The sequence below is a fragment of the Pelophylax lessonae genome, assembly GCF_965119305.1.
Source record: "Pelophylax lessonae genome assembly, chromosome: 5".
Taxonomy (NCBI): Eukaryota; Metazoa; Chordata; class Amphibia; order Anura; family Ranidae; genus Pelophylax; species Pelophylax lessonae.
Window position 1 is genome coordinate 399,596,102 of NC_138772.1, and position 25,451 is coordinate 399,621,552.

The following is a 25,451-nucleotide window of genomic DNA, read 5'->3' on the forward strand; positions in this document are numbered from 1 at the left end:
CAGGAGGTGTCAGAGGACTAGCAGCCTACCTATGTGACCTGGCTTTGACTTACCTGTTCACAATGAGAGGGGGGAGTCTATTTACTGACATGTACTATACAAATAGGGATTTGGAGGGTCCTATGTATTCCTTTTCTCCCAAGATCACCCCATAGCTGATGTATCAGGCTTTACAAGGGACAGATATTCTCAGCTATTTGGAGAAATGATCTAATGATTTGAGACTGTTTATTGTTACATTTATCAGGTAAGAATAGTATATAGATTATTATTATTATTTATAAGACTGCGGAGCTGCTGTGAGTTGTAAATCCAATAAATCAGCTTTGATCATGAGCCATTAATGTGTTTGAGAAGAGACGTGTGTTTTTGTAGCCCCCCTGTTGGATAGATTCATGCACACACCCCATAGTGGGCTGCCCACCCTCCCCATGCTATGGCCATCAGTCAGCCTGTCTCTGGAGCCTGGATGAGGCCAGTGCAGTGTTTACAATGGGCTCCATGTAAAGTGCTAGGACTGGCACCCCTGGTGAGCGTTGTGTTTATTTAGAGCTGCATGAATCCAATCAGCAGTTGCAGCAATCTGAAGGCAGAGAGCTGTAAGAGGCGCCTCCTCCTCCTCCTCCTCCTCCTCCTCCTCCTTCACATTGCACAGAGACAGAGGAGCCCATAATCGCCTCTGCTGCCCTGATCTGCACTCTGTACGATCGCTGGATCTCTCCACCATCAATGGGCTCTGCCAGGATATAGGTTAGCACATGTCCTTCTTACTTTTCTATATGATCTGGGGATACATTGACTTCAGATCTAGGATCAGACACTGGGGGGAGTTTCCTAGTAAGTTCAGTTAACTTTTTTGCAGCAGGGACACATTGGGCAGCAAGGGGTTAAGACTGGTTGCAGTACCTGGGCACCTGGCTGCGGTGCCAGGCACCGATTTGTTGGGAAGTCAGTGGGCTTCAGTGTGCCAGCTCTTTGCTCAGCTCTGTTGATAGTGGAAATGTGCCATTTGTAAGGTGTGTTGCCTGAAACACGCAGGCGAATGTAAACCTTGGGAGGCCCTAAGTAAATGGTGCTGCCTGGCACACAGCTGCTGATGAAGGTACATTGGCTCTCCCCTCCCATAGATCTGAGTCAGAGAGTGTGTGGATGGGGTCAGCACCTCTCTTACACAAGGAAGGGAAAGGCAGCACAACTTCCCAGAGCTGCAGGATATGGTATATAGAAAGTACTACAGAGCAGATCACTGCTGACTTCAGACTGACTCAAGATTGGTTGGTTACAAATAACTTTGTAGCCTTGACCATGACCAGCTCTCTTGCTGGATGAACTTTATGGGGTTAACCTGATGGGAGACTGTTGATGATATTTGCTGTCTGCTCCAATAATCTGCTTTTCTATTCATACTGATGAGGCGCCCTTTGTTTGGGTATTTAATGAATTTAGGTGTTGAGGGAGTTTTTCTGTAGTATTTGGTGTCTCCTAATCTGGTGTCTTCTTGTTTTTCTCCGTGGACTGTTACTAAAAGGAAGCACGCTTTTCGGTGCCCTTGCCTCTCACCTGGATGGACCTTCATGAGGATTCCTGGTCCGATGTCAAAAGACTCAGCATAGGAAACACATTGTACCCTTCCAAAATCAAAGAACCTGACAGCTCATCCTCATCCCCTTCGTCTTGTTCTCAGGGGGACCTGGGTTCCAGCAGAACTCACCAGTCGGACAACCAGAGGAACCAGGCTCTACAGGAAGGCAGATCGCCCACGACTGCCCACCACCTGGGTCTTACCCATTTCTCCACCCTACCCAACCCGGAAGACGTCATACTTTTCAGGGATTTAGATCACATCAACAAACTGATCTTACCCAACAGAGAAGCAAGATATAGTGCTTTGCCTGACTCTCAAGGGGACATGTACCAAACCCTGACCATAACTGCAACTCAGGGGCCTGTCAGCTATGATGGCTCACCTGGAAGCTTCATGCACTCCGCTGCCAGCTCTCCGGTCTATGTGCCCACTACCAGGGTTGGATCTATGCTTACACCCATCTCCTACCTACCTGGCAGTGGCCATTCCCAAGGATCCCACTCTGTGAGCAATCACTCAGTGTGGTCCCAGCCATCATCAGAGACCTCCTCATATAACAGCAATAGCCCACATGCCTCCAGCAGATACCATTACTCTCCCAGTCCACCCATGACCAATGGGACCAACAGGGACGCTGGTTACAACAATGGCATCACCGTGAATGGCAGAGATCAATATACTTCCCTGGCTCGGCCTATAAACGGATCCTATGCTAGTCCCTACTCGTCTTATATGCCACCTCCTCTGCCTACAGCCTGGCCTGCTGGACCCTTTGACAACTCCATGCTGCATAGTCTTCAGGGCAGACCAACGGGCATCCCTATGAGAGGGCATCCTGGAGGTAAGGACAATGTACTCAACAATGTATCATTATCGGCCTTGGGGGTTATAGTTTGATATGGATATATATATATATATATATATATATGTGTGTATATATATATATATATATATATATATATATATATATATATAAATATATTGTCCCTTAAAAAGTACATTATTTATGTGTTGAAGAGTTGAAGATCTATCATGAGGGATTAACACACAGCTGATATATTTGATGTACATCCAAATGTTTATTATTTACGAAAGTCGAGGAACATATACTGTTTTATATAGGTTTACAAGTTTGTATATAATAGGGGTTATTGTTTGATATGGATCTCTCTCTATATATATATATATATATATATATATATATATATATATATATATATATATATTTATATAGATATATATTAGTTTTATTATTAAAAAAAAGAGCCTGATAATGAACAAATGGATGTAGGTATATGTGATATATTTTATCTATATATAGATAGGTGTGAATATATTTGAAAATTACATTTATAAGGCCACGCTAGGAGATCCTAGGTAATACTGGGGATAAAATGTTTATTATTAAATATTAAGCTTTTCGGTTGAACACATGTTCCATTGCGATCTGAGCATATATATATATATATATATATATATATATATATATTACTATACACATAATGGAACACATTTTCCATTATGATCTGAGTATTGGTTAGTGTACACTTTTTTTTCCATGTCACTATATTTATATATATATATATATATATATATATATATATATATATATATATATATATAAATACCGTATATTTACATGGTGTGTCAGGTAAACTTATATACCTGTCCCAACCACATTATAGGATGTATTATATTTAGTCATAATAGAGCTATGGAACTGTATTTACAGTGACACGAGATACATGATATTTTTTATTTAATAACTGAAATTAGTAATATTATTTCTACAACTACTACTCCTGCTTCAACTGTCAGGCTCCAAGGCATGGTATTTTGTCTGATGAGTAACTACAAGTCTCAGTATGTCAACCAGATCATCTCCAGTATCATATCATCTTCAGATCTGATTTTTACTTTAAATTCAGAAGGCACCATTACCGATCACAAGTCATCCCATTTTTATAATAGGAACATTGGTGAAGTATTTGTATTACAAGCCTGAACACATGGAGCATGTTACTGTCCAGTGACACACTGTCACTGGACAGTAACATGTCACACCATGTTATCAGATGGCTGGGACCACTTTAGTAGAAGACTATAGAATAACATAAGGACTGGAAAGTAATCCCTGTCCCAGTGGTGTCACTCTCCTCCAATATGTGTCACATGGCTCAGTGCACTCTCACTTCCTGCTGTCACCCTGACTGGCCTTCCATTGCACTCTATAAGAGCTGAGCTGGCTGGAAGAAGGGGAGTTCAAGCAAAGTCCTTTCCTATAGCATACAGTTAACATGCCTTTAGAAGCTTTTTATGCAATCTGAATAGTTAGTTGCTCCAGTTTAACTTGATCTCCAGTTTTAATCAATTGCTATGTTTGATAAATAAACAATGCCCTATTGCAGTCTGGTGGTCTGTGGCCCTCCAGCAGAGGCTATGGACCAATGGTGGTCGCAGTGCTTATGTGTTTGATTGTTTCCTTTAACCTTCACCAATATTCATATTCTTTAATTTGGATTTTGCTGCAGGGATACCATTTCAATTTTACAGGAATGCTACAGGTTTATACTAACAGAATGTGTGCTTATACAGGATCTGCCTTTCTAATTGCTATAAAGGATTATTGTTATATTAAGGTGCATGGTGGTCAGATTACAATCTAGTGTATGAATCCCCTGTGTACAGTCTTTCTTCATTGTGTGTGGACATGATCCAAGCAAGCCAACATGTCTGATTTGTTGGAGCAAAGATAATTGGAGGTGGTCTTCTAACCAATCAGATTCTATGTTTCACTTTTTCCACTAAAAATGCACAGCTGATTGGTTGGAATTGACAAGAGCTCTAATTATCTTTACTCTATAATATTTGCCAGGCTCGTTTTTTTTTTTTTTTCATTAATTCTAAATAGCACGAAATGCCCACTGAACCTGCCAACTGTACCCAATGAGTACATCTACTACCTACCAGCTGAGTATTTCTGGTTTAAGGCTTGGCGTGAGAATAATACTCAAATAATATCAATGATTAAAAGAAGCAAAAACATTTTTTTATTTTCATTTAACCTAATTGGCCATTTAAAGCAAGATAGACAATTCTCCTCCTTTGGTAATTCAGCTGCTGGGATGAGTCCTTGGCCTTTTTATTCAGCCATATTTTGATAACCCGGGACATTAGGGGGGGTAAATATAAGGGGTAGAAAGGATGACCTAATATTTACAGTGGTTTTAATCCAGTAATATGAACATTTATTAAATCTCTATTAGTACATATACTGGAACACCATATTAATGGAGAAAATAGCACCTACCACAAATATTCCTGCAATCTTTAATATATTACATAGTTAATTGGCTTTGCTTTAAATGGCCAGTTCGATTAAAGGAAAATAAAAAGATCTTGCTTCTTTTAGATACATCACTTATCAATAAGAATGTATCTGCAGCAAAACATCTTCATATAGAGCCCTATTACAGCAGATAGAAATAGAGATTTACTAAACTCTGGGCGAATTACCAAAGTTGTGATTTCTGGCTTTGTTACCTTGATACACATAATAAAGTCATATCGGGCTTTATTACTTTCAAACACGCAATCGAATTAAAGGAAATTTGCGAGTAAAATGGAAATCCCTCATTAGATTTATTGTTTGAGGATGATTTACTAAAAAAAGTCATTTGCAGGTTATTCCTTAATGTCCTCCATCCAATCAGATTCAGGCGAAACATTTTTTTTTAATAATTTTTATTAGCTTGATATTTAACATTAATCTAAACTAGAGGTAAATGAGCTGTCATTAGCTGGGCAGGATACTGATCTGTGATAATTGCCATCCAATGTAGTATGGGTGGATGCGTATTTCATAAACATTCCTATATGGCCAATCAATGTTTGGTTTCCTTATTGCAGCAGGACTCTGAATACCTATAGCTGCCCACATCCTCCAGCCAGATATACTCAAAAATATATGTATACTTGTGGCAGGACCCTCCTGATCTGACTGCTATGCCCTGGCAGGCCCATGTATGCTCTCTCCCCAGATGACAGTAGTGACATCCCAGATGGAGACTGTCTCACTACTGTGTCTGCTCATGACAATCCTTTACTCATATACCCTTTATTAGTCACCACAAGGATCCCTGACACTGAGATCAAACTAACTGCAGCTATTTTTAATATGGCAGCAACCATCAATCTGATAAAGGTACTCCTGGGAGGCAGTATACTCGATCTTTGCGATAATTCCCAGGTTTATCTGTGAGATAATACCCTTTGATCGATGACATAGTCGTGTGTACACGGTAATCTGTGGACTCATACTGAATGACTTGTATGAAATCATACAACTTGTCCTATGGGGTTCATCCACACGTGGCAATGCACCATGGAACTCTATATATATAACAGTACATAGATATGATGAAGAACTTTAATCTGAGAGACCAATTGCCATACATCTATGTTGATAAGATCATAGTCTGACCTGTGCTGTGACATAATACACACTCAAAGAAATTTCATATGGTTGATCTGTTATATTTTCTGGTATTCTAGAATATATTTTGAACAGAGGCTCAATTCACAAAGCTAACATATTAGGATATTATTATTAATATTAATATTATTATTATTATTATTATTATTATAATTATTATTTTTATACAGGATTACTATAGCACCAACAGTTTGTGCAGGGCTTTACACCATGAATAAGGAGATTTTTTTTAAAGTGACAGTTATTTTCGGTTAGATCCAGTGAAATATGGAAATGGTAGTTACATGGCTAAAATAAACACAATTATTACTGTGTTGAAACTTTGTGAATCGAGCCTCAGTCTAGATGTATTTTTTTCACAATATTTTGAATCCCCTCCTCTACATCTTGCATTTGAATTTGTTTTTCTGTTTTTTTTTTTTTTTTGTATTTTTTTTCTTTTAGGTAATTTGTTATTTATATTAATTACGCCTCATTCACATAGCTGTTAAAAAAAAAAAAAAAAAAAACATTTATGAGCATTTTTTATTTACGCATTTGACCACAGCTGTTTGGTTTTTAATTGATACATTCACACAGGTGCTAAAGATGCACTATGTTCAGATCCCTAACAGAAAATCAAAAAAATCTGAACTTGAGGATAGATACACATACCAGGCATTTGTGGATTAAAAAAAAATAAGAACAAAAAACAGAAAAAAAAAAACATTTTTACTCATTTTCTGATCAAGTATCATCACACACAGGAACTAAACCATCAATGTTTACAGCCATGTGAATGTAGCCTAGATCTAATTGGTGGGTTAAAAAGTCATTTTGTTGGTAGCCTAGTGATTGGTTATATTGTTTGACCACAATGTGAAGATTATCCAATTTTATATTGTGATATCAAATGAGTGACTGATTCGGGATTCCATAAAACGGAGATGTATTAGATAGGAGTGCTGGCCACCATCCATCAGGTGGTAGGTACTCCATGTGTTATGGCAGAGGAGAGGGCACTAACCCTGTGTGTGTTATGGCAGAGCAGAGGGCACTAACCCTGTGTCATGCTGTGAAATGTATACAATGAAGAATCTGCATTGTCCTGTTTCAGTATCCTCACAGCTTGTAAACATTGCAGAGTAGATCGTCCCTTCCAGAGATTATACATTTGTTAAACCCCTGACAGTCTGTTTATCATAAAATTCCTACGATAATATTCTTTACAGTCATTGAAGATCAAGGAGCAGTCAAAAGTAAAACAAAATATTTTTATTCGTTACTTAACCTAGCTGTCTAATACCCCCCCAAAAAAAAAAAAAAAAAAAATATATATATATATATATATATATATATATATGTATATATATATATACTCAGATAATCTATGTCACCTTTTAAAGAAACACTGGAAAAAAAGTAATAAGATAAAATGAAATTAAAAAAAAAAAAAAAAAATATATATATATATATATATATATATATATATATATATATATCGTTTGTTTCTGGGCTACCTAATAGTGTATATTTAAATTCGGACCAGTGATTCTTAATGTAATCTATTTTTTTACTTCAACAAATTTCTATAGGCATTTCGTTTTTCAGCAGAGCCAAAACATATTGTTGGTTTTGATGTTAATTTTTGTATTATTATTATTATTTTGCGAATTCATTTATTTTTATTTTATTTATTTTTTTATAAATCATGGTACATTAAACATTTATTCTTAGTTCAATCATTTTTATTGAATTTTAAACATAACAAATCCAAACAGGAAAAACACACAAAAGAAAAAAAAAAATCAAATTTATAATTAAACAATATAATGAAATATTGGGGTTGAAGAACAGTCATAAACATTTATAAAAATCTAGCAAGCTCCTAAAATCTTGCCATTAGTCACCTGTACAATAGCAAAATGTTATTTTTTGAAAGAGAATTTCTTTTCTCTTTATTTCGGCCTAAAAGGTCAAACGTCTGCAGAGTTTAAACCTTAACTGGGGTTATTTCCACCTATTACTCATTGCTCTAAATTGTGCAATATAACAGGGACTCATCCAGGGTCTGACGGATTGCTGTTTAACTCTAACGTCCTTGAAATGTCAGAGTTTTATGGATTGCTAAATTAAAAAAAAAAGAAAGAAAAAAAAAAAAAAAAGCTCTGTCCCTGCTATCAGTGTTCTAAAAATTAACTTCTGTTTTGTAACATTGCCATTTCCTGGAATATTAGAGACTTTCCTATACTAAATTTTCTCTCATTGCGTTTAAGGTTAGGATATTATTATTATTGTTATTATTATTATTATTATTATTATTATTATTATTATTATTATTATGTTATATATTACTGGCTCTAAATCCTAATGTGCTTTTATTTAATGGTTTAAGAAAAAAATAATAATATAGATTGTTTTTTGTTAATTTTTTTTAATCAAAATCATTTGTACTAAATCACCAAATCTAATATTTACTGTAAATGATAATATTTATATATAACAGATTACTGTAGATACTACTACCACCACTAGTATTACTACAGTTTTTACAACGTTATACTGTTTTTACTCATTCTAGCAGTTTTTCTAACTCAGTGTCACATTCTGCTACGGTCAAAGTTATTGTATTTAGATAATTTAAAGATGATGATTCCAAAAATATATTATAAAATGTTGATGACATGTCCTTTATTATAAATGCAGATTGCAATGTGTATTTATTACAAGAGTTATCAAATCTGTTCTCCTAGGGCTGACAGCTGTAACATATCTACAAGCATGTAGCATTTTGTAATTATTGGGTTTATAAGATCTGAAATGCCTTGTGCAGGAGCCGGGATTGGAATCAGTCAGTAATTAGTGGTTAGGGAAATATCGTGGGTCAGTGAAGAAATGGCAAATAACGTTTTCACTTGGCAAATGAATTTTCCCCACAGTTTAGCAAATAAGGTGAAGCTCTCCTAAGACCCATCATCCAATCAAAAATACAGTTTCTTAATTTTCTTGTACTTGATTGGGTATTATTTGCAAAGTGAAATTTCCCCATATTCACTGAGCTCAGGAGGCAAATTCTCTTGTAAAGAAAAATGCTTATTTGCTTTTAGTAAATCAACCCTATAACTTGTTTAATTTTTGGAAGTTGTGCCAACACCTTAATTTCATCTCAATCAGCCACGTCCTTATGTCTAGTCCTTGGCATACTGAATTGCTGGGACTTGTGGTCCCACCGCAGCCAACTAAACACTGCGGATTGTGGTGTTCAGAGGTCTAAATGTTTAATTCAAACTAGAAATGTAATGCAATAAGATTGATTTTCTATCTGTGGAAGAATTAAGAATATAGTAGAGTGAAGGAAGAAATGTGAAAGTTGTTCTACTATACAGCACAGAAAAGTGTCCAGGAGTGGAGGAGCTCACCGCATCACTTTTTCTCTTTTTCTGATTTTGTTTTTTGTTTTCTGATTTTCTTTTACAATGTGATGTTATTTTATGTACAGTTTTAGCTATAGTATAAATATTAAAAATAGCTCTTCACTGATTCCACTTTTGCTCCATTTTTAAAAAAGAAATGATTAGGAGTCTTGTATTTATTAGAGTGGAAATCCTTTGTAAAGGTTTCCATATAGTGATGGATCGTACATGTGTAGGAGATCGGAACTGATCGCTGTGTCTGTTGCCCACAGATGTCCTGGAGGAGCTCCCGGAGAGCAGAGAGTGTGTGAACTGCGGCTCAGTGCAGACCCCTCTATGGAGACGGGACGGCACCGGTCACTATCTGTGCAATGCATGCGGTCTGTACAGCAAGATGAATGGCCTGAGCCGACCGCTTATCAAACAGCAGAAGAGGGTGGTAAGTGACCCGGGAGGGGTGTTTACTGCTGCTTCATCTCTTATATAAGACAAAGCATCTGTTATGTATGACCACACTAATATAGACATTATAGAACTATTCTAAATCAGGTGTCACTTTCTTTTCTTAGCTATTAAACCATTTCTACCTAATACAGCATCTATAAAGACATTACTATTTAGGCTGATCACACAGTTGGGGGGGATTTGGAAAAACTGGTGCACTCCGAATATTGTACAGCTCTGCATAGTAACCAATCAGCTTCTAACTTCAGCTTTACTCAAAAAAAAAAAAAATGATATGTTGGATTTAATTAACTTTTTTATGTGAACAAGTTGCACATAACTGGGTTATGTTGAATTTAAGTAAAATGGTCTATTTCAACTGGTGCAACTCAATGGCGCAACTTGTTGACATAAAAAAGTTAATTAAATCCAACATATCATTTTTTTCTCAATCAATATATTTTTATTGAATTTCCAAAAAAAAAAAAAAAACAGATGAAAATAGGAATATCATTTTTTTGAGTGTTGTTCAAGTAAGCTTTGATAATAAGCCCCCGCTCACATCTGCGCGATTTGACGTGTGATTTAAAAGGTCAAATCTACAAGCATGTAGCATTTTGTAATTATTGGGTTTATAAGATCTGAAATGCCTTGTGCAGGAGCCAGGACTGGAATCAGTCAGTGGTTAGGGAAATATTGTGGGTCAGTGCAGAAATGGCAAATAAAGTTTTCACCTGGCAAGGGAATTTTCCCCAGAGTCTAGCGAATAAGGTGAAGCTCTCCCAACACCCATCATCCATTTAAAAATACAGTTTCTTTATTTTCTTGTACTTGATTGGGTATTATTTGCAAAGTGAAATTTCCCCATATTCAATGAGCTCAGGAGGCAAATTCTCTTGCAAAGAAAACAGCTTTTTTGCCTTTAGTAAATCAACCCTATAATATAACTTGTTTAATTTTTGGAAGTTGTGACTTGAGCTGCTAACACCTTAATTTCATCTCAATCAGCCACGTCCTTATGTCTAGTCCTTGGCATTTTTTTGAGTGGTTTTTTTTTTGAGTGTTGCTCAATTAAGCTTTGATAATAAGCCCTGGCTCACATCTGCGCGATTTGACGTGTGATTTAAAAGGTCAAATCGCAGCTTATTACCTGCAATGGGAGCATCCCAATCGGTGCGACGCCCAACTTTCTGATTTCCAAGAGTAGTTCCTGCATTACTTTTGGCAACTTCGGGGCGATTTCAATAGACATCTGTGCATGAACCCACCCAGATGTCTTACAAGTCACCCCTGAAGTCGGCCTGAAATTCAACTTTGAAATCGTGTTCAGATGAACTGTGTTGATGTGAACGAGGGCTAAGGCTTCATTCACACCAAAGCGTATCATTTTCAGGCGTTTTTTTTTTTTTTTGCGTTTTTTAGTTGTTTTTCATGTGTTTTTTGCAGGTGTTTGGAGGCAGGCAATGACATCCAACAAAAACACTTGTAATCTGTCAAAAAATAAGCTCAAGTACTTTTTTGAGCTTCAGGGGTTTTGCTTCAGGCGACAAAACGCTCAGATGTGAACAGGGGCCATTGAAATGAATGGGATTTTGCTTGTTGGGCGTTTTGAGACTTCAGAGATGAGCGTTTTATGAGCTAAATCTAGAAGCTGATTGGTTACCTCGAACAGCTGCACCAGATTTTGCACTCTCCAGCTTTATGAACTCAACCCCACTATACAAACTGATTGTACAATCCACCATTAACTATATAGTATAGGAGTCTGCCTGCTTTGATACTAAAGGCCCGTACACACGTGCAGATTGTCGGCCGAAAATATTCGGCCGACAACCGATCGGCCGATTTGCGGCTTGTTAGTATGATGCTTCCGACAGCGCACTTTCGGCCGAACAGAATCTGTCGTGCAAGCATTAAGATTTTTGTATGCCGACACCAGAACGGCCGATTGTTCGCCAGTCAGTACAGATTTCGGCCGACAGACATCAGATTTGCAAGACTGGGCATGCTCAGAAAAAAAAAACACAGGGAAAGTTAACCATCACATGACATCACTTCTGCAGTCAGCGGACAAAATTTGTGTGCAGTCTTTTGCACTTTTTAGCGGACAGGACAGTCCGGGGACAAAAGACGGCTGATTGGTCGGCCGACGATCGGTACGTATGTACGGGGCTTTATAGATTGCTCAGATTTTTCCTCATATTATTAACTTTACATTCACAAGGCCATAAAAATTTTACTAATGCAAAAGTTCCTTCATACTTGTTAACAAGAGAAACCCTCTATATTTGGGATTTTATGGCAACCAATTAATATTAAATGTAATCCAAAAAAATATATAATATAACATTTGATATTATATTTTATACTATATATTTGTTTGGATTACATTTAATCTTAATTGGTTGCTATAAAGTCCCAAATATAGACAGTTTTTCTTGTTAACATTCAAGTATAGGGATTAAGTCAACACCTATACCCGAGGTATGTGGACAAACTTTTTATAAGTTCCTTCATACTTGCTTTTTGATGCGTTATATGCTTAATATATGCGTTTTTGATGCGTTATATGGTTAAAATTGTCCTTTTGTCTTTTTTAACATCAGAATGCACATGCATGTCCTCAGACAGAGATTTTTGGGATTTTGTGTTAAGGATCTGAACGCAGGGCATGTCTACACACCTGTGTGCATGTCTCCATTAAAAACAATGCAGTTGCGTTCAGATCCGTAAATAAAAAAGCTTGTAAAAGCCTAAAGCCTCGTACACACGATAAGAATATCAGACGAATAATTGTTCATTTTTTTTTGCATGCTAGTCTCATATTGAAACCCAATAGGTTGCTAAAGTTACAAAAATTCAACTTCGGAAGTGATGTATTGTATTGTGTTGTATAGTAATGTATTCTCTCATTTAGGAGCATGCGCGGTCTTGATATGCTTTTATTCATACAAATACCATACTAATTATACGAAAATCATTCGTTCTGTTATAATGCGAACCTTCATGCTTGTTCCTTCGAATATTTTCGCATGGACTTTCATGTTTGTCTCTCAAACGATGTGTATTAACGATCAGATTATAAAACAATCACTCTGTATTTTGTGTCCGATTTTCTCATCATGTGTACTAGGCATAAGTGTACATGTGCACGGCCATAAAAAAACAAAAAAAAACATATTTCAGAGCATTTTTGGTTTATGGATGTAGAATACCTGGATTTTTTTGGATACCTGAACGCAGTGGTAGGCCCCTTTCACACATACGGATCGTTTGTCCGTTTTTCATTCATCCATTTACGGATGAAAAACAGACATCAATAAATTCCTATGGAAAAATGGATGACAACGGATGATCATCCATTTACATCTGTTTTCATCCGCTTCCGTCAATATCCGTTTTTTTGAACGGATGAAAGCCCTATTTTTCTTCCGTTAAAAAAAACCGGATCGGACGAAAAACTGATGTAAATGGACAATCGGTCCGTTTTTCATCCGTTTTTGCATTGGTAGTGGATGTAAAAAAAAAAAAACGGATGAAAAACTGATACATTTTGACGTGACTGAACTGATGAACTGAACAGACCGTATATGTGAAAGAGGCCATCTAGTTTTTGACAGGGACATTTAAACAGGCGCTGAAACATGTGCTGCGCTCAGATCTGTAACCACAAATCCACGTATCTGCATCTGAGGTCCTGCAATTCACTCACATATGCATATAAACACATGTATATGTGTAAACATACAAATAATAATAAATAAAAAATAAAAAATTCAGCGCAACTGTATAAAATAATAATGGAAAGCTGCTATGCACTAAACAATCAATAAACCAAAAGTCCCAATAACAAATATAAACACAGATGCAAAATATGCATTCTGGGAGCAGGAGAATATAGAATTAGAAGTTTACGCATTTAAACGCCTACGTGTCCTTATGTATTTAAACACTCATACACTAATCATTTACACAGGAACTTTTGTGCCAGAAAAACGACGTGTATATGATGAGTAAAATTCTTATGGCCATGTACATGTAGCCTTAAAGGTGACCATATGGTATACAATCTCATTGTACAATCTTCTTTAGATCTTCCATCAACTATTAACAATGCAAGGACCTGCCTGATTTGATACAAATTAAATAGGTCATTTAGGTGTGTCCTCCTATTACTTATTTTTTTTAAATCTAAAATGAGATTGTACAGAAATCATACAATCAGATTGTTTGGTGTGTGGCAAGCTTTACTCCTAAACTGCAATATAGCAAATTTCTAGAATTCTAATAGCTATAGTTCACCCTGCTAGCCCCCATTTTGCATAGACAGTAGTTTTTTGCTATTAGGCTGGAATATGCCAACAGTGGGAACAATTCATCTATAAGTCAGATCAGGTCATTGTGCTCTACTACGTATAAAAGGCTATTGAAGCATGATTACAATGTTTTGTGGCTTGGGGTTGATTTATTAGGAAGAATAGGAAGTGAGGGATGATCTGCTCAAAAACTTAGGGCAAATCCTAAGGGCAGCAATCATTTAGTAGAGAAGTGTTAGAACATCCGTCAGCCCAGGTTTGTCTCTTTTTTACTATCATTCACCTTTCAAAGTGAACTTACACTTTGCTAAGTGAACAGCCTCTGCTCAAAGAGTAACTTAAAGCCGTAGTAAGCATTGTACAAAAAAAACAAAAACGTTCCCTGTAAGGTTAAGTCATGATGTGCTAGTATGGAGTGGAGTGCATACTAGCACATTATAAAGGATTTACCTTGAAAGGAAGGCCTCCAGCGGTGCACTGTCACTGCTGCAGAGGTTTCAATCTTCGCCAGGTCTTCCTTCCCGGTTCGCGGGCTGTGAGCACTTGAATGGCCGAGTAGCGATAACGTCACTCCCGCCGTGGCACAGAGCTCTGAAGGAATGGCACGGGTATGCCGTTCCTTCAAAGAGCATGCGCCCCTGACATCACTTGCTGCTGTTCAGTAGAATATCTCCTAATCATTGCACGTTTAGCAGATATTCATTTACCTACAGGTAAGCTTTATGATAAACTTACCTGTAGGTAAAAATAAAAACGGAAAGTTTACTACCACTTTACACTTTAATCTATTAAATCTGGGGGATTGCATTAGGTAAATAGTTTTTAAGTGAATTCACTTCATTTCTAAGATTTACAGCTAATATTTCTAAATAATCAGAAGTTTTGAAATTACTGAAATCTTAAGACTCCGTTCACACTGGGGCGACCTGTCAGGCGACCTGGTCGCCTGACAGGTCGCCGTAGGTCGCCTGCCATAGAGTAGCTGTGGACCCGTTCTAATAGGAGCGACACAAGTCGCTCCGACTTAGAAAAAGGGTCCGGAGCTTCTTTGGGGCGACCTGGAGCGACCTGCATTGACTTCAATGACATGAAGTCCGGGCCGGCCGCTCCGAGGTCGCGGTGCGAGCTGCACACCGTGACCTGTGAGGTCGCCCCGGCAAGTAGCGTCGCCCCAGTGTGAACGGGGTCTTAATCAATTGTTTAGTGGATGTGTCTTAGAGGCTTAGAGCCGGTTCACACTACTCCGACTCAAAGTTGCCCGACTTCGGGTGACTTTGAAGTCGCCCATGCAGCACGACTTCATCGCGGCTTGCAAACGACTTCTCATAATAGAAGTCAATGCAAGTCACTCTGACTTCACCCAAAAATAGTGCAGGAACATTTTTCTAAGTCAGAGCGACTTGAGTCGCTCTGATTAGAACGGTTTCATTGCACAGCATGGAGCACTACTTGTCAGACGACCAAGTTGCCTGACAAGTCGGAGTAGTGTGAACCGGCTCTTAAAGGAAAAGTTTGTGGTTTAAAAAAAAAAAAAAAAACATTCATACTCATCTCCCTGGTGAAGCATCTGTCTGATGCTGCAGCTGTCTCCTGCCGCCTCTAAGCCCGAGAACTGAGAGATTACATGACCAATGATTGCTCAATTCACAGTCATCCCAGAGCAGACTGTGTCACCTGCTCTCTGCTCTGCCCCTGCAGAGCTCACTGAAGTGCCAGGCTGGGGAGGGGGAAGGAGCAGCTGGTTCAGGCTCTTAGCGGCGTGCTGAGAGGCCGAGCCAGCAGCCGATCAGTCATCTGGGTGGATCCTGACAATATGGTCGGGATTCTTCCAGAGCCTGCAGTGGCTTTGTAATGTCAGCCAACAGCAGCTTTAGCCTGCTGTCAACTGATTCTGGGTCACAGTAGAGCAGAAGAAAGTGCACTCCTGTGACTGAGAAGAGAAGTATTGCCAAAAAAAGCTTTACCATACTTCTCTTTTTAGTCCCGATTCACACTATAGCGATGAAAGACATTGCATGTGATTCGGAGCGCATTGCTATGCGAATCACATGCAATGTGTGTGCGATGCGAATTCAGTCATACAATCTGATTCAGACACAACTCGCACAGGACCCTTTTTTGGGTCCGCAGCAGAATCACTCTTACATTTAGTTAATCGGCTTTGATGAAGTGCTTCCCAGTTTATGGGTGCAACAGTGGTGTAGTGGTTAGCACTTTCACCTAGCAGCAAGAGGGTCGCTGGTTCAAATCCCAATCACCACACTACCTGCCTGGAGTTTGCATGTTCTCCCTGTGCCTGCGTGGGTTTCCTCCGGGTACTCCGGTTTCCTCCCACACTCCTCCAAAGACATGCTGGTAGGTTAATTGGATCCTGTATAAAAATTGGCCCTACTATGTATGTATGTGAGTTAGGGACCTTAGGTTGTAAGCTCCTTGAGGTCAGGGACTGATGCGAATGTGTAATGTATATGTAAAGCGCTGCGTAAATTGACAGCACTATATAAGTACCTGAAATAATAATAATATACAGTAAATTTTGTATTGTAGTAATAATTTTCTATAGCACTAGCCGGCAGGGCAGACACTTGTATTATCTAACTGCTGCATGTCCAAGCTCTTTTGTCCTGGTGACAGGTTTCCAGTAAAAGCTAGTTTACACACAACAGCAATATCATGAAAAATATGCAATAATTACGTGCGGTTGCTACATAGAATTATATTATTATTATTTTTTTAGACATAAATAAAAAAATAAATAAAAAAAAAAACATAATATGTTAATTAAAATGCCTTTAAGTCCCCGTTCACACTAAGGCGACCTGTGAGGCGACCTGGTCGCCTCACAGGTCGCCTTCCATAGGGAAGCTGCGGACCCGTTCTAATAGGAGCGACACAAGTCGCTCCGACTTAGAAAAAGGGTCCGGAGCTTCTTTGGGGCGACCAGGAGGCGACCGCCATAGACTTCAATGATATGAAGTCCGTGGCGGTCGCTCCGAGGTCGCGGCGCGCTGCTCGCACCGCGATCTCGGAGGTCGCCCCGGGAAGTAGCGTCGCTCGTATGTGAACGGGCACTTACAATGCACTTTATTTAGCATATTGTGTTTTTTATGAATTATGTTATATTTGTTTGGGTATTTGCATGTAGCAGCAGTGAGAGGCTTTATATTTACTCTAAATTATTCACATAGGTGTCCATTTATGAAACTACTTATCTCTGGTTAATACCGTTTTATGTAGCTGAGATGAAGAGCAGAGAACATGTTCTTCTCTTCTCATCACAGTACATGACCTTTCTATCACAAACGGCCATTGTACGAAAGTGAGATCTGAAGATCTCACAGCCGTTACTCTGAAATATCTCCATTCCAGATTCTGCAGCTCAGAGGTGGAGAATCAGGGAGAGAAGCTGGTGCGAACACGCACAGGACCCTTTTTTGGGTCCGCAGCAGAATCGGATGGCATGGTGGTTCACACCTATACGATCCGATTCAAGTCCGACCTGACAATTCGCACTGCGAAATGCAAACTGATCTGGGGGTGTTGTTAACTTTGTATTGCCACCCCCAGCAATTCACATATGGCAGTGTGAGCTGCCTGCGATATGAATGCGATGAGGGAACGCGCAGTGGATTCGCAGGGTTCCCGCATCGCATATTTGTGAACCAGTACTAAAAAGGTAAAAACAAATTGCTACTCCCAGCACAATTCAGAGAGCTTAGGGTATGCTCAGGCACTGGTGGTAGGTTAACTACTTAGGAAACAAGGCACCCAGAATGTGGGATTTTCCTGGAACTACTTATTATCTATGGCAACAGAATCATGACGTTTACAGTTCATGATCTTCTGGATTGCTAAACTCCTATGCAGATCTGAAAAATATGTGCATATTTAGAAATTTGCCAGATTTAGTTATACCAACTGATTGGCATTTGTCCTCCAGTTGTAGAATGGCTAATCCTAGTTCTGTAAAATTGTATTATTAATTAATGATGCCAGCTTTTATATCTCTTTGCAGCTATTTTTTTTTAACATTACATACGTATGTAGAATTCGTACCTGTTTACAATTAGACCAAAGACCAGACTCTTTCCTAGAACAGTAGTTAAATGTTTCATCATGGAATATTTGGACCAGTGCCATAGCTATGCACTGAACCTGTAACATTTTTTTGCACCTGAAACCCTGATCATGTTTCCAAACCTTAAAGCTCCATTTACATCTAGGAGTTTCGGATCGCGAGCAGAGTTGCCGCCATTTTGCCTGCAATTCCGAATCACCGAAAAACGCGGGACATGCTTGCGATCCCGTTACTTTCAATGGCACCTCAATCGCGGCGTGATTTTTCCGTGGTTTTGTCGCCTGACAAATCGAGGTAAAATTGTGCAAACAAAATTGCGGGACGTCTGTCGCCTAAAAGTAGTTGTCGTCCGCCAAATTGTGGTAAAACCATGCAAACAAAATCGCAGGACGCCTGTCACCCCCAAAAGAAGTTCCGTAACTTCTTTTGGGCTACAGACATCCTGCGATTTTGTTTGGGGAGTTTTACTGTGATTTGTCTGGCGACAATCACGGTAAAATCACGCAGTGATTGGGGTGCCATGGATAGTAACGGGTTTGCACGCATATCCCACGTTTTTCGGCGATTTAGAATCACGGGCAGAATCACGGCGATCCGGAATGCCTAGGGGTGAATGGAGCCTAAATGATTCAATAAATTACCAAAATGCCAATTTATAAAAAACAAAGAAAACAAATACAAATACTTATTTATTGATTACATAATTCTACTATTGACATGAATATTAGATTGTTAAGCACACATGCAATAAAGTGTAACTAAACTCAAAACTTTTTTTTTTTTTTTTTTTGGATAGAGTGCAGATGGATTAGAACACCTGTCAGTTTTTACTGCTGTCTGTGCCCCGGTTAGTGAGATTTACCTTTTCTATTTGTCCTGTTTATCGTTATCATTAAAAATTAAAGGAAAAGAAAATGCCAAATTTTGGGTTGGCATCAGAACAGTAATGGAAATCTTCTGATGGGGACACTAGTTCTGGTGACGTTGGGGTCACTCCACAAGTCCCTCACTTTTGAAGGTTTTCCTCTCACTTCCTGTTTTGGCTATGGGCTTTTGGACAGGAAGTGAAGGGAAATCTCCCCTATGGAATACAGATGGCAAAAAACCTGACATGGGTTATAAGGCTCCCTTACTTTATCCAAAATGAATAAAAGTTTAGTTACACTTTAAGCATGAAAGCCTGTAAAAGCAGGATAAAAAAAGTTTTCTATTCCTTAAAACATTTAAACTCTCTGAATATCAATAGAATTGCGCTGAAAGAAAAGCTGCTTTTGAGCAACTACTTATTTCAGGCTTCAGGCTCCCCCCAGGAAAAGGAAATGTCAGCAGCTACAAAAACTGTAGCTGCTGACTTTTAATATTAGGGCACTTACCTATCTAGGAATCCATCAGTGTCCTCACCCGAGCTGATTTACAAAGGAAAACTGGCAGTAAAGTCTTATGGCTCCAGAGCCAGCATACTATTGCGCATGCACAAAACCTGCTGCGCTTTGTGAATGGGCCGGCTGCAGGGGGGCCGAACTTCCGTCTCAGTTTGCCGTGGTGAATGGAGCTGGTAGTGGGAGTGGGTACCTGTCAATCAGGTACCCGCTCCCCCCTCCCCCCAAAAGGTGCCAAATGTGGCAGCGGAGAGGGGGGGGAGGAGGCAAGACAAGCGGAGCTTCACCTATTTTGAGGAGGCAAAGGTCAATCAATTGCATGAGAGTAAGAAGGTGCAAAACAAGTTGACACAGTGTATTCATGAAATGCAAACATACTTCTTGGTATTTATGTTGCAGTGCAGGAGTATGGTTCAGCCTGGGTTCACACTAGATACGGTGCAAATTCACAGTGAATGCACGTATTTGACAATGCATCTAAATCGCAACCTGTCCATGTGAACCGATTGCGGAGTGTATGTTTAGTTAATGACACCCCACAATTGTTTTTCAAAATGCAGCGTGATTTGCAGAATCAGAGCTTATAGGTGTTAACACCCATGTGATTCGATTTTGATGTGGATAAAAAAAGGGTCCTGCACCAGTTTGGTGCAAATGTGCCATTTTAACCATACAAATCCATGGCTCAAATCACACCCCAGAGACACTGCATGTAATTCGCACAGGAATGCTGTTGCGGATCGCAACAGTGTGAACCCGGGCTCACTCTTACATTGGCTTTGATGAAGTAATTCCCAGTTTATCTACAGTAAACTTTGTATTGTAGTAATAATTTTCTATAGCACCAGCCGGCAGGGCAGACACGTGTATTATCTAACTGCTGCTTGTCTAAGCTCTTTGTCCTGGTGACAGGATCCCAGTAAAAGCTAGTTTACGTAAAACAGCAATATCATTAAAAATATGCAATAATTACGTGCGGTTGCTACATAGAACTATAATAAAAAATTTTTTTTTTTTAGACATAAATAGAAAAAAAAACACAATATTTTAATTAAAATGCCTTTCACAATGCAATTTAATTAGCATATTGTGTTTTTTATGATTTATGTTATATTTGTTTGGGTATTTGAATGTAGCAGCAGTGAGAAGGTTTAAATTTACTCTACTCTACTTTAATTATTCACATAGGTGTCCGTTTATGAAACAGAGAAAAGCCCTGATCCTCATGATCACAACTGATCTCTGGTGAATACCGGTTTAGGTAGCTGAGATGAAGAGCAGAGAACACGTTCTTCTCTTCTCATCACAGTACATGACCGTTCTGTCACAAACGGCCAGTGAGATCTGAAGATCTCACAGCCGTTACTCTGAAATATCTCCATTCCAGATTCTCCAGTTCAGAGGTGGAGAATCAGGGAGAGAAGCTGGTGTGAATAAAGGAAAAAGACTTCTTTTTTCCTAGATACCAGCACCAGTGGGTTAAAAATGTATAAAAAAAAAAAATATATATATATATAAATATATATATGTATATGTATATATGTATATATATATATATATATATATATATATATTTATATGTGTGTGTGCGTGTGGTGTATATACATATATATATAATTTTATATATATATATATATATATATATATATATATATATATATATATATATATATGTAGTGTCAGAACATGCCATTACATTTCCTTTAAACTTCGGGTTCACTTTTTAAACTGGGCGGCACTGTAATCTCATAATATCTGGTGATATTACAGGCAGTTCACTTAGTTTTACACCGATCTCGGCCGTTTACAGAGGAAAAACTTCTCCCTGTTCTCCCTGTGAGAACTGCAGAGAAGTGAACTGAGAAAAAAATTCTCAGTTTAATAAACGTACACCCTAATTGGATTAATATTTCATTGCACTTCATAAGCATAGGGATATACTAATTTTTTTTTTTTTATGGAAACATACCTATGTATCTCCATTTTTACATGCAAGCAAAGCTGTCAAGCAAAAGTAAGGCTCCATGCACACTAGCATTTTTTATAAGTTCAAAAGAAAAAATAGATGGAGAAATACATGCATAAGAAGTTATAGGCATATCTTTTCAATTCCTGATTTCAAAAAAAAAAAAAAAGAAAAAAAGAAAAATTCTGTAATGGCAGTTCTGAGCAGTATGTGTTCTGGGTGGAGATGTCCTATAAGAGGAAATCATTTACAAAAACAGACATTTATTTTTACCTAATAGGCTGTGTTTATCAGGTTCACTGGGCTGGGGAACTTTAAATGAACAATTCCCTAAATGTATAGTTATGTGACCATAGTATATTATACAGTATATTATGCCATGAAACAAAAGACCAGCCTCTTATGCTGAAATGGTTGTATAACAAGATTGTACATAGCTCTCAGAATGTGTGTACCACATATAAATAGACATTTCCTGGGTGATTTACTAAAGTTTTATTATCCCAGAAAACCTGTATTTGGTAAAGCTACCAATTAGGTTGGATATAAATGTCTATATACCCAAATCCGAGAGGAGACTGCAATGGCAAAAAGCCAGAAAAGTCTAAGGAACATTTTCCGAAGTTGTTTTGGGGCTCACAAGGAGAACTGAGCGGGCATCTAAGCCTTGACATTTGTTCCACTTAGTAGGGTTATAGAATAATAAAATACCATCCTCTATCAATGCCTAAAATATGTGCCAACGTCTCCATATCTGGGCAGATGTTGGCATATTTCACATTGTGTTCACATTTGCTATGACGCTTAGTACAGCCAGTGTCCTTCAGTTGTACCGGTAAAGGGAAGTCAGATTTGTTATAGAAAAAGTTTTGGTTGTTTTGCTGAGTGCACTGCAAAGAAATTCAATAAGAACATGTCCTACTGAAGGATTTGCAGTGCCCTTGAAAACTTGTCCTGTGCTATAAATTACTACAAAACATTTAGCTTTTTTTCTTTTAAAATAAACGTGTTACAAACCTTGATGAGGAGTATGACCTTATATATGTATAGGAAAATATTACTGCATGTCTTAGCACTTAATAGATGGAGATATACATGCATAAGAAGTTATAGGCATATCTTTCCATTGCTGATTTCAATAATAAAAAAGTCAGTTTCAGCTGATTATTTATCTGGATCTAATGAATGTGTTTACACAAAATTTTACTTTGGAACTATCCTCTGCTTATACTGTACATGTTTTAATCATATTCCCAGTCTGAATTCCCAGACTTGTGACAGCCTCCCCAATCACAAGATTAAAAGTGAAATAATATTATTGGGCATTGTTACACAAACCCAATGAAACAGTTTTTGTTTCATAGACCAAAGACATTGAGCCCCGGTTCACACCATAGCGATGACAGACATTGCATGAGATTTCGGAGCACACTGCTCTGAAAATGACACGCGATGGCTGTGCGATGCAAATTCAGCCATACAGGTTGTATGGCTGAATTCACATCTGATTCGGACACAACATGCACAGGACCCTTTTTTGGGTCTGCAGGAGAATTGGATCGCATGGTGGCTCACACCTATGCGATCTGATTCATGTCCGAACAGTTCGCACTGCGATATGAAAACTGATCTGGGGGTGTCATTAACTTTGTACTGTGATTTGAATGCGATGCGGGAACCCGCGTGGATTCACAGGGTTCCCGCATTACATATACGTGAACCGAGCCTGAAGGGACACTGGAAAAAAGTTTAACCAGTTAACAAAAATACATTTAAAAAAGGTCTCAGTAGAACATATACCCCAAAAATCAACCAATACTGTAAATGCCTTTTTGGCTGATGACAAGTATTAAATGTAGTTGAGTTGATACGCTTTATTTCAGGATGAACTTTTATCTTCCTTTTACTGGAAACCGAGATAAACATAAAGAATGACTTTGGATTATTTGATAACTGTACTGCACACTATTAACATTAGGGATGAGGTTCAGATTCAAGACTACTATGCATGCGAAGCAAAGCCTGCAGGTTCAAGATTCATTTTTTAACCATAATGTCCTGCATGGCATATTAACTATGGCCAGCAGGCTGAAAAGGACCAAAATGGGTGCCTAAACCCACCCCCCCCCCCCTTCCTGTATTATCACTTTATTACCATATAAGAAACTGCTATAGAAAATGCATAACCTTTTACTAAACTGTGCTTTAATTCTTGGCAAAAGTACAAGGCTCGCCCCCATAGGATTCATCCCTATATACGTCAGTGAAATTTCCTACTAAATTTGGATTCACAAATCGAACTTGGGTAGATTAAATCATCCCTAATTACTTTTCATGTGTACAATACCATTTCTTAGTCTATGTTGGTCTCCTTTAGTTCATGTAAGATAAAGTGTGTTCAGAGAAAAACACCTGTTTTATTACATTTTTTAACTTGTCATGCTGGAATAATCCAATCTTTTTCCTTTCATTTTCTCTAGCCATCTTCTAGAAGAATTGGCTTGGCTTGTGCCAATTGTCATACTACCACAACAACGTTATGGCGTAGAAATACAGAGGGAGAGCCTGTGTGCAATGCCTGTGGCCTATATATGAAACTACATGGGGTAAGTATTCTTTTTGCTACCTTGTAACAGTCACATCCCTGCTTAGTTTGTTGTGGTTAAAGATGCCAGTTTTCCCAATGTGGCCTGTTGCTTTTAACATAGTTTTATGACTATTGTGGACCCTGGGTGGTGAGATTACCAGAGATTTCCCAACTCAAACCTTGAAAAAAAAGGGCTAAAGTACCTTAAAAAAAATCAAACCCTATGCCAACATCCTCACCCTCGTCCTCCAGTTGGTAAATATTACAGACCAAAGATACACGCATCAGCCCAGCCTAATAGTATACTCTTCTCTACTCTAGTATACTGTAATCATTAAAACTGAACCCCAGAAAAGCAGATAAACACGCAGATTAATTTTGTGTAATGGGGCTGTTTCACCTGCCAAAGGATTTATATTTCTGTCTATCCTGTCCAGGGATTTACAGATCCCTGCCAGACAGCACAGACAGATGGAACACACAACTTAGATAAGGAATACAGTGGTGTCCTCTGTCCACCCACAGCCTGCCGATTGAACTATGAAAGAACAGCAGCACACTAATACAATCACCCCATTACTCACTCTGCTCTTTCTTCCTACCAGGAGGTTTCGTGTCAACACGTTGGCATGCAGCACACTTGATTGGCTCTCAATCTTGATTGGCTCTCAAGCTCGCCTTACCATATATAAAACGTTTTGCCATATAGGAGATTGCAAGAGGCTGGTGCACTGGTTGCACTTAAAAAAATTATTTAATTATTTAGAAGTGAAGACATATCTTTGCTTGTTCAAAATGTAATATAATTTACGTACTTTTACTTTTTTTTTTTTCATTGTTCAGAAAAATTTATATTTTTTTCTGCTTTCTGTAGATAACAGTTCATTCTGCATCTTAGTTTTTCACAATAAATTAAAAATCATTGAAACTACAGCATTGAACTCTGTCTTCTGTCTTACTAGCGCACTGAACATGCAGAGCAGCTAGCACATCACTTATGGTATTGGTAATAAAGTGAACAGGCAGAAACATAGTGTAGAAAGACATCATTTTAAAGAACTTCCCCAATCACATAATATACCTACAATGGTAGAGCAACAGCAACCTTTTAAAACAGTGTATGGTGCTCAGGTTCTGTGTGATTGCAGCAGTCATACACAATACAAAAATTAAGAGCCCCTTCTTTTTAGTATGTCATAGCTGTTGAGC

The 25,451-nt window shown here is 38.3% G+C and overlaps 1 protein-coding gene across 2 annotated transcripts in view; it reads left to right on the forward strand.

Annotated features, from left to right (window-relative positions):
• The first annotated feature begins 646 nt into the window (after positions 1-646).
• The window catches only part of GATA6 (GATA binding protein 6), a 36,988-nt gene continuing 12,183 nt past the window's right edge, over positions 647-25,451 (forward strand). Inside the window, exons 1-4 of one of the 2 annotated variants that reach the window (XM_082259401.1) lie at positions 647-750; positions 1,529-2,426; positions 9,745-9,911; positions 24,136-24,261. In XM_082259401.1, coding sequence (XP_082115527.1) covers positions 1,565-2,426; positions 9,745-9,911; positions 24,136-24,261 — 1,155 coding nt within the window. In that variant the 5' untranslated portion in view covers positions 647-750; positions 1,529-1,564. Of the gene's footprint in view, positions 751-1,181; positions 1,218-1,528; positions 2,427-9,744; positions 9,912-24,135; positions 24,262-25,451 lie in introns of those variants that run through there. The other variant, XM_082259400.1, reaches the window with a different exon arrangement.